Below are 13963 nucleotides of genomic sequence, written 5' to 3'. Positions count from 1 at the left end.
CTATCTCAGAACACAAGCAGTTATCGTACTGACCAAGGAGGTAATGAAGTAGTTGTCGTACACTCGCATGAGGCCGATCTGGGCTGCCTGACGTAACACCTCATAGACTTTGTCCTGAGCAACATCCAGTACGAAGTGAGTTGTTTTGAATCTTCGAATATCCTTCAGTAGCGGCCTTGAGAGGTGCGAGAGAGAGGATCATACAGTTATGTTGATCACGATAAACAGTCAAGTCGGTGTTATATTATCAAAGATACTGTTATGTGATGCTCAAGAGTTCGTAAGTTAAGTTGTCAATCAGAATAATGCCAGTGTGGTTGTTCTTGTAGTTCTGACCTAATAGTTCACATGACTACTACTACTACTACTTTTTTTTTTTTTAGAAACGTGGCCTCCAGCCTCCCCCAATAGTCACACCTTCGCCACCATTTAATTACCTTAATATTAAATTTCCTAATACATAAGTAGCTATCCTATCTGTGTTAAATTAGTTGAGCCGCAGATCTATGTGGCATTCAGTGACAGTAGCCTCATAGTCAATATCTGCAGCAGTTGTCGGAGTTGGGGCAGAAGCTCTCGTTCCCCTGAGGCAGAGCAAAGCCGACCGAAGGAGAGAGAAACACAGTCGACATCTCATCCAGGCTGTAACATGACTTCTGGGCTGCTGCTTCTGTTCGGAGATCACCTCCGCGAGTCTGGCGTAGAAACATCTTGCACTTGGTCCCATCCCACCAGAGGTTGTGAACACTAGAGGAGTGAAGCTGCCTTGATCAACGTTTTGAATTCTCTCCCCATATGCCCTTCTCTTGTCGTTCTCGTTCCTCCTATGTGCAGCATCGAGAGCTAGGATACGGTGACATGCGGCCATGGGATCAAAAATCCTGATGTCGAAGAAAGCTCGCTGTCCCCGCGTCCAGAATCCTCGAGCACTGACGTCCACACGGGCTTCGTTAGATGTGTTTGAAGTCCTGTGTTGGAAGATCTCACCATCCAATGGAAGGAGGGTCGGTTCTACCAAGACATCCCGGCAGAGTTCCTTCAACATATTTGCTGTGAGGTCCCTTACCTCGTCATGCCTCATGCATATGAAGCCCCCCTTCTTGCACACCATGGCGTGATCGCCATCAAAGGAAGAGCTACACACGCATTGGGAGGGCAAACCTTCTACTGGCCGACCGTATCTTAGAGCAATGGCATCTGTAAATTCTTGTTTATTAAGACTGAAACCATTTGCCCTTATCGGTAATGTAGTTAACCAGTTCGAGGCGCCCACCTCCTGCGCTATAGCTACCTTTTTTTTCAAATTTTCTGGTACCTGCAGCAACAGTTGCTGCAACTTATCATTTTGGCTGTGCTGTCGATCTGTCGTAATGGACCTACGAATCTTATTTACTTCACTGGTGTCCACTTCCCCTGTTGCATTCTGGGCTATTATGTGGTCCGTGAGGGCTGCCGTGAGCTTAAGTGAATTTTGATGTTCAGTGGCAGCAATCTCCTCTGGATTTGTCAGTCCCAGCCCTCCCAGTCTTGATGGAAGTGCAAGAAGTGCTCTTTCTGCTGGGGTTAAGTCAGGGTGTTTCACTAATTTAGGAATGAAATTGACACTGATAACTTCTTCCAGAGGGTGGAGGAGGGGTCCGATATCAGGGATAGTACGCATCAGGTAGTTCCAACGATGCTTGACTACTACTACTACTACTACTACTACTACTGCTTTTTTAGATTCTATTACAGTTTCTATAATCACTCCCTGAGTCCCTAGAGGTCATACCTGTAGTCGTCTCCTTCAGGTAGCTGCCTCATTGTCACCGTCCACTTCTTTGATAGTTGGTTTAGTCGTACCAAACCTTCAACACTGTCGTACAAGATGACGAAGTTTCTCCACTGAAGTTTGAAGATAATGTCGTAGTAAGCCTACAGAGGAACACACAGGTGAGACCTTAATTAACAGTGGATGGAACATGTGAAGATTACGCATCCCCAGCTTATTTCACCTGATGATTAAACAAGCGGCTCATAGCTAACCTATCCTAACGCTAAACTAACCTAACTCAATCTAATCTCACCTAATCCGGCGATATTAACCTATTCTAAGATAACATTAACCTAATCTAATCTAACCAAATCCTTTGGCTAACACTTCTCCGTTCGCCCATTGGGTGAGCCAGCTTCCTAGGAGTGAGCCATCTTCCTATACTATAGAATCCTTGGCCTGACGTTACTCATCCCACACCATAATCCTCACTACCGCTCCCACCTCCTCTACTGCCACTACTACCACAGTCCCCATTGCTACTACAACCACATCTCCCTTTACCATTACCACCACTCCCAACTACCATCACAACCCCAACTACCACTTCCCCTACCACCACCACAACCCCAACTACCACCACAACCCCCAACTACCACCACAACCCCCAACTACCACAACTCCCACCACCCCACCACTACCACAACACCACCCGGGTACACCTGGGTCACCTACCTTGCCAAGTGAGGGTGGGTGCGGAAGGTTGATGGAATACTCGTTGCGGGTAAGTCTGTAGTCCCAGCGGGTCTGGATATGAGGTACCCGCATAGTGTCACACATACTCTGGATGTGGTTGGCGGTGTTCTCGCTCTGAGGGCCAAAGATGGCTGCCACACCTTCCTTCAAGAACGCACACACTGCCGAACAAGAGAGGCCAAGTCAGAGGTGAGATGAAGTCATGGCATCACAGAATCATGGAATGTGATTGGCTGTTCGTTGATATGGGACTCGCGCCGCTTTCCCTGCTAATTCAAATACTTTTATCTATTTTTTTTTTTTTAAGATTTTGCCTGAGAAGAAAATTAATTATGTTTAACAATGAAATAAATAAAATAGCCATGAATTTGACATAGTGGACATAAAAACTAAAGTAGACACAGAAAGTTTAAGTTGGCACAGAAAGCTAAAGCTGACATGCAAAGCTAGAGACACACACACACACACACACACACACACACACACACCTTTCTTGGAAGCATGGAAGGAGTCGTCGACAGGGACGTCAGCAATCTTGGCCACCAGCCTAGACCGAGTGAGTGTGTCGCGGTCCCTGTTGACAAGATCCACCGCGTACTTGAAGGCCATCTTCTGTACCACACTATTGGCGTCGAATATACCACCTGTAAACAATATAATATTCAGACAGGTGAGGTGATTATACACACCTAGTTAGTATAATGTAAGAAAAGGGACGCCCACCACCCACACCCATACACCACGGGATCTACTACACGCCCACGGTAGCCAGCCGTTACAACTAGAGGGAAAGAGAGGAAATTTGAGCTTGTGTTGTGGAAGAAAATTCTGATTAGCTCTCAGAATATACTCCTACAGGTACAAGACAATGTCAACTATGGAGTTCTGTTTGGCTTAGGTTGTGTTAAGAAGAAGATCGGGCGAAAAGCAGTATGTGCGGGGGTGGGGCCGGGGGCGGGTAAAAGCTTTAGGAGTGTATTTTTTCCCTTTAATGGTAGGGACACAAAGTGAAGTTTCCCCACGGTATATCTTTAAAATTTCCCCCAACTAATATATTAACGATAAGGAGTTCCCAGTAATAAGTGAACGAGTACATGTGAGTAAAGGATGATAATGTCAAGAAATAAGATAAATGAAAAGGAAGAATAAAAGTAAGGAATGGTGGTAAGAATAAGAATGAACTAATTAGAGAATGAAGAGAAAAAACTAAATAAATATAAATAAATATAAGTAATATAAGTAAGTAGAAAAAATCTTTAATGTTAAAATATACAACTGGATAGTGCAGACACCTCGTTAGTACTGAGACAAGTTTGCGTACTTTGAGTCAGTGAACATGATAAACACTGCAACTGAGACAAGTGCTGTGTGTGTGGGAGGGGTGTAGAGGTAATCAACGTATACCTGATGACAATAGTGATTCAACAACACTTTAACCCAACTTTATATTATTATTATTATTGATACAAAATAAAAGATGGTAACTTAAGTCAACTCCACAACACCAAACGAGCCTCACTAGTATGACGTCACCACAACTAATCATAATTTTCACCAGTGGAGGAACATTGATGGTGTTACTTTTAAGCGCAGCGGTTCACCTGTCACGAGCAGGGTTTACTATATGGTCACTGAACCCAAAGAGTCGACACAGGAGGGAGGGAGGGATAATGAACCTGTGACCCTATAAAACTGTCAAGCTGTGGTGTAATGGTCACCCTTAAACTGTCAAGCTGTGGTGGTGGTCACCCTTAAACTGTCAAGCTGTGGTGTAGTGGTCACCCTTAAACTGTCAAGCTGTGGTGTAGTGGTCACCTTAAACTGTCAAGCTGTGGTGTATTGTGGTCACCCTTAAACTGTCAAGCTGTGGTGTAGTGGTCACCCTAAACTGTCAAGCTGTGGTGTATTGGTCACCCTTAAACTGTCAAGCTGTGGTGTGGTCACCCTTAAACTGTCAAGCTGTGGTGTATCACCCTTAAACTGTCAAGCTGTGGTGTAATGGTCACCCTTAAACTGTCAAGCTGTGGTGTATTGGTCACCCTTAAACTGTCAAGCTGTGGTGTAGTGGTCACCCTTAAACTGTCAAGCTGTGGTGTAGTGGTCACCCTTAAACTGTCAAGCTGTGGTGTAGTGGTCACCCTTAAACTGTCAAGCTGTGGTGTAGTGGTCACCCTTAAACTGTCAAGCTGTGTTTATGGTCATCATATCTTGAATTTAATAAGTCAAACATTAGGAGAACTTTCTAGGGGAGGAAAGACAATAGAGGGGATGGGGGGGGGGGAGCCAGGGAGTCATCGTATCGCCGTTGTAAATGACTATATATACAAAAGTATTCCCTGGCGAGACTCCCATCAGGCTGCTCCGCGCCAAACTGGCCCCTGTTGTCATATACATAGACAATAGGTATTGACTAGCAGAAAAAAGAGTCTCTGATTGGCTGATTTGCTAAACAGTGAAAGACGAGTTGCTACCAAAGACAAACAAATATGGCCGATAATGTAAAATTTATGTGACAAAAACATTGTTTTGGGCCACAAATATATTTTTTTCGCTCTAGTGCGTTTTTTCCCTCACGATTCGTCTCCCATTGGTAATTAGTATCTGTCAATCACATGCCGCCGTTCCACTGGTGCACATCTGTTGTTTATGTGGTAAAAAACGGAGGCCAGTTTAGAGTAAAGACGCGGCCCAACATATGGCAGCAGCTGCAATTTGTATATAACTTCTGAACCTGACAACTTTATTCCAACTTTCACGTTTATATCATGTGCTTTACAAGTTATAAGCTTGGTATAAAATAACACTTGTTTTACCAATGTTCATACACCAGGAAAGTATAGACATATGGCGAAGTAAAGAATGTGTACATAATGTCCTATGAACGGTTCACCAGGTCCATAGCTTGAGTGATTGTGTACGTTCATGCAACTGACTGACAGTTGATCTTAGCGCGAAGTGTCACAATAACTGGATGACCAACTCTGGCTCTGACCAACACTCATTTACTCAGTTTTGCTTTAGTGTTAAGGCTCTCCACATACGTCAAAATGTGACTGACAGACTTTGTATTACCAGCAAGACATACCACAATGTTACACCATTACATATTATGTTGGCCGAGTGTGTTGAGGCCACCGGCAAGTTGTACAGTCCTCTTCACTAGTGCGTTTACAGGGGCTCATCAGATTTCGTGCAGTGTGGCAACCCTGTGTTTGTTTACATTCGACAGAAGGGAACGTGCAAGAGTAAACATACTATGGAATCAAGGTAAAACAATATTAAAACAAATATCTCAATGTAATTATTTGTGGAAAGTTCATATGACGAGCCCCTGTAAACGCACTAGTGAAGGGAACTGTATCTGTTGGATCTCACAACTGTGAGATAAATCCAACTGCTTCCTCACAGTGTCACATCAGGGGTTCAAAATTGGCACAGTACGGTGTTTGGAACGTGTGTGTGTGTGGGGGGCGCTTTGGAAGCCACGTCCTCCCCTCCCCCACCCCAAACGCTAACAGGAACACTGGTTGGTGTGATGCGTCACCCACTCACCAGTGGCCAGACCTTTTCGTGTCGCCACATATCACCACGGAGAATTATTGACTTCCACGCATCACCACCAAGAACTATTGACTTCCACACATCACCACCGAGAACTATTGACTTCCTCACTTCACCACCGAGAACTATTGACTTCCACACATCACCACGGAGAACTATTGACTTCCACACTTCACCGTGAACTATTGACTTCCACACATCACCACCGTGAACTATTGACTTCCACACATCACCACCGTGAACTACTTACTGACTTCTACACATCACCGCCGAGAACTATTGACTTTGAGAAACAGAAAGAATATCCACACTGTAATACACCAGCTGCTCGCTTCACAAAAGCTGTGGAATTTCATGACATTTTAGGAGAAAGGGGTAATTTCCGGTAGTGTACACAGGGAGGTGGTGCGTTGTATGTCTCCTTCTCTCGCGATGAAATACAGTACAATTAAAATGTAACTTAAGATGATTAGCTTAGATTAGTTCAAACACCACGTCTGCAAAATATAATATACGAAGATAATAATAATATTATAATCCGAAAATATGATACAGGTAATCAAATTTATTGATAACATATCTGTTAAATAACGGATAAATATTTCTCTGTAAATACACATCAGGGGACTTATGTAAACACAATCATGGGATACCTGTAAACAAACATTAAGGGACTGCATGCATAAAAACCAAAGGACTAATTATTACAAATATGAAGAAATTAATAAACATAAACGGCATGGTGACTTTGTAAACGCAAGCATTAAAAGACTTCAAAAACATCAAGGGACTTTGCAAACATCGTGTGTATGCTATTTAAGGTTTACTAATTGCATCATATTAAGTACGTGTTACCCCAACTGACGTACAGCCACCAGCAAAACTTCCTTTACACTCCTGGACGAAATTAACACACTCAAATAAGACTCCGGCGTCATCTATGAGCAGACTAGCAGGCAGGAGAATCATTACAACAGTTCAGAATCTCAGGTTATATATTGTAGAAGGATTTGTCCGAGTGACGGGACTCGCAAAAAGCTTCGTTTGGTAACAGTCATCCTTGTGTCACCTTTGCTGGCATGATATATATGTGTGCACGGGTTTGTTTCTAAGCTGCCTATAACGCAGCCGATGACTAATTTGTCACCCTCGTTACTCCTTAACCAATGATATCAGAGACTTCTAACCTAAGATGAAGGTATTAATTAACTCTATTAAGAAAAACTGACATGAAGGCGAAGCAACACATGACTCCAAATAGTCTTCCTGCTGAGGTTGGCGGCGGGAAATTTGTCAGTGGTGATGACTTGGAGGTGCGTCATCAACTATTTCTGCCGTTGTATGTAGTTGGTAACCTTGGAGGTGTACTGTATATAAGCTAGGCTATGCCGTTGTTTACTCAGAGATTTAAGGTAAAAATAAATTTTCCATATTCTAGGCCTTGGGTAACCATTTTTTTATTTTTTGGGGGGAGGCGTTTTACTTTTATAAAACAACAGCTTGTGGGTATGTTACTAAAATTAAGTTGTGTGGAGCCCAGGGCGTCCACACATCTGAACTGTAGAGGGCCCCCACAGGTCTAAAAATCCGGCGCTGATGGCAGGGTATGTCAGAGTAGCTAGGCTAGGTTTAGGGGAGTTAAAATGGGTAAGTTAAGTTAAATTGGTAGGGTGTTAGGACAGATTAACAAGATTAGGTTAGTAGGGTAGGTCAGAGTAGCTAGGATAGATTTAGGTTAGTTAGATTGGCTAGGTTAAGTTAAACTAGTAAACTATTAGGGCAGATTAACTTGGTTAGGTCCAGATTCTCCGACTTGGTTGTAAACAGCAATACCACGCGCTTGTTGAGGAGGACATTGTACTCGTGTGTCTGTTAGTAACTTGGTAGTACTGTTACGCTTGCTACTCCCAACCACACCACAAAACTAGAAACACCGCTTGTGACAAAAATAAACTCACTATTTTAAGTCCGGCACTGAGGAGGAGGAGCTGCACTTGACTTTTATCTCATACTGCTACTACAATTAATAATAATAATAATAATAATAATAATAATAATAATAATAATAATAATAATAATCATAATAATCTCCAAATACCTGAATTTCTTATCCACACACACACACACTCTGTTGACGTCTTCTTTAGACAAACACACACAGGTTCCAAAAACAGCACGGTGCCAGCGTTGAACCCCCAGATATGAACCTTTAATCCCAGCGTAATGTGACTAGCAGGATTCCTAAGCTTCACTCAGAGAAGGTTTTAAAGTCAGTTTGGTAGAGCTTACACAAGGTGGACGAATACATAGGATATTGCGGTTGATTTAATATTCTACATAAAAGAGTTATTATTATTGGTGTTGGTGTAAGAATTTCTCTCAAATACCAGCGTGTAGGAGGGAGGGAAACAATGAGGGAGGGAACAAGGGGGGACAGAGTGGGTGATACTGAGTGTATAATGGACGGAGGGACAAAAGTATGAGGGAGGGAAGAAGGAAGGTACTGGGTGTATAAGGGGAAGAGGGACATGAGTATGAAGGAAGAAAGAAGGGAGGGACAAAAAGTATGAGGTAGGAAAGACAGGAGGGAGGGAGGGATGCACAGCTGGGAGTCGTCAGTAGCGGCGGGAGAACATACACTCCGGGGTTCGACTTACATAGCACAAACAAACTCCATCCTGGCTGACACTACCACAGGGGGGGGGGGGGTTGTTGGCCTGCCTGGACCCCCGCCAGCACCAACACCTGCCTGGGCTACAACGCACGGGACCTAATTACCTTAAGTTTGTTAATGTATGTGGAAGATTACTGATATTATCTGCATTGTTCATGTACACACAAGGGTTGTTAATTACTTATATTGCTAATGTATGGGAGGTTACCTTTATTGTTAATGTATGGGGAAGGTTACTTAATTACCTTTAACAGTAATGCATCTAAGAAAAGTATTTCGACTTACGAAGACTGTGAGGAAGGTGAGGAATATGAGTTGTGAGGAAGGTGAGGAACATGAGTTGTGAGGAAGGTGAGGAACATGAGTTGTGAGGAAGGTGAGGAACATGAGTTGTGAGGAAGGTGAGGAACATGAGTTGTGAGGAAGGTGAGGAACATGAGTTGAGAGGGAGGTGAGGAACATGAGTTGTGAGGAAGGTGAGGAACATGAGTTGTGAGGAAGGTGAGGAACATGAGTTGTGAGGAAGGTGAGGAATATGAGTTGTGAGGAAGGTGAGGAACATGAGTTGTGAGGAAGGTGAGGAACATGAGTTGCAAGGAAGGTGAGGAACATGAGTTGTGAGGAAGGTGAGGAATATGAGTTGTGAGATAGGTGAGGAACATGAGTTGTAAGAAAGGTGAGGACTTTTGGTGATTCATGGTAGGAGAGAAAGAGAGAGAGAGAGATATTTTATTCCACTTGCCTATGTTAATTTCATCAGGTAGAGCGAATATCCTCAAGGAACACCAACAAAACACGATCAAGGCGCTGATGATAGTGACCTTCATCTTGTATGGCTTCTTTCTTCTTTCTTCCTTCAATCACTTCATTCACTTCACTGACTACTTTTGCACTATTCTCACAATTCTTTCGCTTAAGGGAATCTTCTTTCACGGCATGGACAAATTCTTTCGTCTCATTAACACTTCATTGTTACTTTTTTCACTAAACTGACACTTCTTTCACTTCATTGTCACTTCTTTCACGCTTTTATTTTGCTGTTACTTCTTTCTGCTTGCTGACATTTCACAGACACTTTATTTTCGCTTCTTTTTTCACTTCATTCGCTTCATTGACACTTCTTTCACCTCATTGGCACCTCACTCGCTTTTCTTTCATTTCATTGTCATTTCTTTCATCTCATTGAAGCTTTAACCGTTACTTCTTTCACCTCACATTCACTGAACGATCATTTTTATAACTGTCACTTCATTGTTACTTCTATCACCTCCCTGTCACTTCCTTCACGTTACTGCTGGCAACGTTTCATCTGCAATAAATAGAAAGAAAAAATAAGTTACACGAATAAGAAAAAATAGTAATAATAATAATAATAATAATTGTAAAAATAATACTTACAAAAATAATAATAGCAATGATGATGATAATTATATGATAATGATAAAACCAGTATAGAACAGACGAGAGAATAGTTGTGATGGTGCTAGTAATAGTATTAGTAGTAGTAATAGTAAAGGTAAGTAGTAGTGGTGGTAGTAGTGGTACACAACGCCACACACTTGATATAAATAGAAAACAAGGCGTGTTGTGGCACATGTAAACCCCCTCCCTCATTCCCTTTCCTCCCTCCCTTTCTCTTTCTCCCCCTCCCCCACCCTCTCTCTTTCCCCTCTCCTCTTTCCATCCTTCTCTAAATCCCCCCCCCCTTTCCCTTCCCCTACTCACCACCCCCACCTATGACATCCTACTCAAGGGGATATAACATCGTACTCGAGGGGTTAAATTATGGTACCCGGGGAGATACTTCATTGTACTCAGGTTATAATATCGTATCATCTCAAGGAAAAATAATCTCATTTAATCAAGATGACATTTTTAACTTACGACCATCAGACAGATAAACTTGACATCAAAGTGAAAGTCAGATCATTAAAAAGTTCGTAAGATAGATATTCCTCGTAAGATAAATTACACACACACACACACACACACACACACACACACACACACACACACACATACGTACACAAGACATAGCTTACAAAAATAGCTTCAAATTCAAACAAAAAGCCTTGAATAAAATAATGTTTTTTAATACCAGCAAGTGAGATTTTTAGAAATATAAGGAAATTTTGTTTCTTAACGAATCATTTTATTATTATTTTTTTTTTTCCTTTGCAATCTAGTTTTATCTTAACTTGCACTTTGGTACATTCTTACATCTTCTGATACGAGGAAGATTCACCGTAGGGAACATTTAGTAGTGTGGACCCCGGAGGAATCTTGCCTAAAAGTAGTTATGGAACATAGTGTTTACTGTCACCTGCGAGCCTTTGTAAAGTCTAGCTGTATACTATTTATTACAGTCGCCTCTTTTTCTGTTATTGTCTTTCCCTCTTTATCTCTCATTTATCTTGTTTTTTAGTCCTTTTTTCTATTTTTTTATTATTTTTCACTGTTTCTTTTCTATATATTAGGGCACAAAGTTCTTCCATATATTCTGTGCCATAATTTTCTTTAGTGTTAAATGAACGAATCTTTGTGAATCTGGACTCATAAGCAGAGATTACAGAGGGACTCAAAAGGATTACAGTCACCTCCAGTACAGAAATTAATGAGTTTCGGCAAAGTTATAAACTCATTTCAGTTGTCAGGGAAATGAGTTATTGTACTTTACATTCGGTAATAGACTCAAAAGTGTGGCGCGTGACTTTTAAAACCTGATAGAGTGTTAACGAGTGACTTATAGCTCCCCCTCCCATCACTCATTATCACACTGCCACTGCGTCCTCCGTGTTCCATTCACTCGAACTTTGTCATCATTCACCTCCTTCGCTCCACTCTCTTGTTACGCCGAGGCTGACCAGCTGTAAACTCTCGTAAAGATTAAAAGAATACTGTGAACTTTAACGTGAGGACAAACAATCAGACACACAAAACCATGGACCGAACCGATCTATGTATTCATAATAATAATAATAATAATAATAATAATAATAATAATAATAATAATAATAATAATAATAATAATAATAATAATAATAATAATAATAATAATAATAATAATAATAGAAGTGTATGTGCAGTCGGGCCGCCCTCTTTTTACACCTGGCTTTACCTGCACTCTCATCCCCTACAACTTAATTAACTTATAAAACACAAATACAGATGTTTAAAGCAAGGTTCCGAGAAAGTAATGTGCAACGATATAATTTGCAGGACCTACCTATAGAAGGACACGGTGTACTCAGCAGGCAACAGCTAGTAGGATCATTAGGCTCGACACGGTGTATCCAGCAGGAGACAGCAGGGGCCTTAAGAGCTCCGTAGGCACCAGTAGTAGAAGGGGGAAGGATGGTGGACGCCCGCAGGAAGGTGTTAGGTATTTTATCACAGCCGGAGGACGTGTCTTCCACACACTCGTACACGACCACACTAAAAGTGAGATTCTGGTGTGCTGCTTGCCAGTACCCCCGTGCCAAGTGACCCCCTCCCCCCCGCCAGCCATTCGTTCGTCACCTTTACCTCTCTCCTCTCTCGTCACCTCCTCACCGCCACCCCCTCAACTCCTCGTCACCCCTTCCCTCCTCACCCCTCCCTCGTCACCCCTTCCTCCTCACCCTCCCTCGTCACCCCCTTCACCCCTCCCTCGTTAACTCAACCACTAAGAAATTCTCGTAGTAAGTGAGGAAGCGGTACCTCACAATCTCTTGTGTTAAGATGTATAACAACACTTTAAATATTCTCTATCTCTCTATTTTGACACATTCATACGCACACACAAATTACACATGAAGCGCACCTGCTGTACTATTGTATACACACGGCACACTGCACCTGTAATACTGAATATAAATATACCAACAACAATACAGCAATACAGTGAAAAATGCTTAACTCAGATTTCTAAATACCTTTATGAAAATACAGCGTATCATAACCCACATACACACACTACCTTAAAATAAACTTAACGACTTGAACACAAAACAGCAAGATTATTTATAATAAAGGGATACAGTAAAAACACCGAAAATACAAAATAGAAATTGCCCAACCACGCAGACAACACACGCGCACACACACACACACACACACACGAGCCGTCACCTGCAACAATAGTTAGCACCCCAGTTACCAGCATACATAAAACAACTCTCAAAAACACCGCGTTTCTCTGTCTCTCTCTCTCTCTGTTGCCGCTTCTAGACACACACACGGTGACATATAATATACCCTTACCTCAACACACCTCCCTCACCTCCAACACACCTCCCTGGGCCCTCACTCATACATACTTCCTTCACCCCCAACACACCTCCTTCACCACCACACACCTCCCTGGGCCCTCACTCCCACACCCCATACCTCACTCACCCCCATACCTCCACACACCTCCCTCGCCACCACATACCTTCGCACACCCCTCACCTCCACACCTCCTCATCCCCATACCTCCACACACCTCCCCTCACCCCACATACCTCCCTCACCTCCACACACCTCCCTTGCGTGTCAACTGCCGCAAGTATGCTAGTTCAGTATACTGGCAAGGCTCCTGGGCTAGCATACTGAACTAGTAACACTCCTCGTGTAAATCCGCTATTAATGTAGGTATTTTATGGTAATTATTATCATTTCGGTGTGTTACTGGTGACTAAGAACAAGTACAACGATCAGTACATAACCCGAAACTTGCTTCTAAGCCCAGCCCATCCATGACGTCATATTCAAAGCCTCATGAAACACCCAGGATTCGATTAATTCATGAACTAAACTCCGGATCGGGAGTCATGGAGTTGTGAATCCAGTTTGTGATAATCCTTCTTTATGTCAAGAAAATTGTATATATTTATCCTGGTGAACGACTCAAATTTTATTGTCTTATTAGTGATCCACAAGATGTAGTATTTCTTTCACGGCGTACTGTATGTGTGAGTGAGAGGCCTCGAAGCTTCAGTAAACTCGAGAATGAGGGTACTGGAGGTATTCTTGCCTCTTGGTAAGCTGATTAGTTGATCCACAACACAACTGACTTCCTGCCAGTTTGGACCACCTCACTCCTGGGTCCCACTACTTTTAAAATATTATTCTACAGATGCTGAGATGAACAAAATATGTGAGTCTCATATTAAAGAGGGGTGGTGATAACTCTCTTTACTTTATCCTCTTCGTCACTGATCGGTCTCTAGCCGCTTGGGCGATCTGTCACGTCTCTA

The 13963-nt window shown here is 42.5% G+C and overlaps 1 protein-coding gene across 3 annotated transcripts in view; it reads right to left on the bottom strand.

Annotated features, from left to right (window-relative positions):
• LOC121860765 (glutamate receptor ionotropic, kainate 2-like) overlaps window positions 1-12182 on the bottom strand; it is a 38329-nt gene extending 26147 nt beyond the window's left edge. For all 3 annotated transcript variants that reach the window (XM_042358122.1, XM_042358123.1, XM_042358124.1), the window contains exons 1-6: window positions 11971-12182; window positions 9487-10053; window positions 2998-3153; window positions 2489-2670; window positions 1772-1914; window positions 34-175 (exon numbers count right to left, since the gene is read on the bottom strand). In XM_042358122.1, coding sequence (XP_042214056.1) covers window positions 34-175; window positions 1772-1914; window positions 2489-2670; window positions 2998-3153; window positions 9487-9571 — 708 coding nt within the window. In that variant the 5' untranslated portion in view covers window positions 9572-10053; window positions 11971-12182. The remainder of the gene's footprint in view (window positions 1-33; window positions 176-1771; window positions 1915-2488; window positions 2671-2997; window positions 3154-9486; window positions 10054-11970) is intronic.
• Between the last annotated feature and the right edge of the window lie 1781 nt (window positions 12183-13963).

This window comes from Homarus americanus, unplaced genomic scaffold (genome assembly GCF_018991925.1).
Source record: "Homarus americanus isolate GMGI-L3 unplaced genomic scaffold, GMGI_Hamer_2.0 scaffold23617, whole genome shotgun sequence".
Classification (NCBI taxonomy): Eukaryota; Metazoa; Arthropoda; class Malacostraca; order Decapoda; family Nephropidae; genus Homarus; species Homarus americanus.
This window is presented reverse-complemented; position numbering and strand designations above follow the sequence as displayed.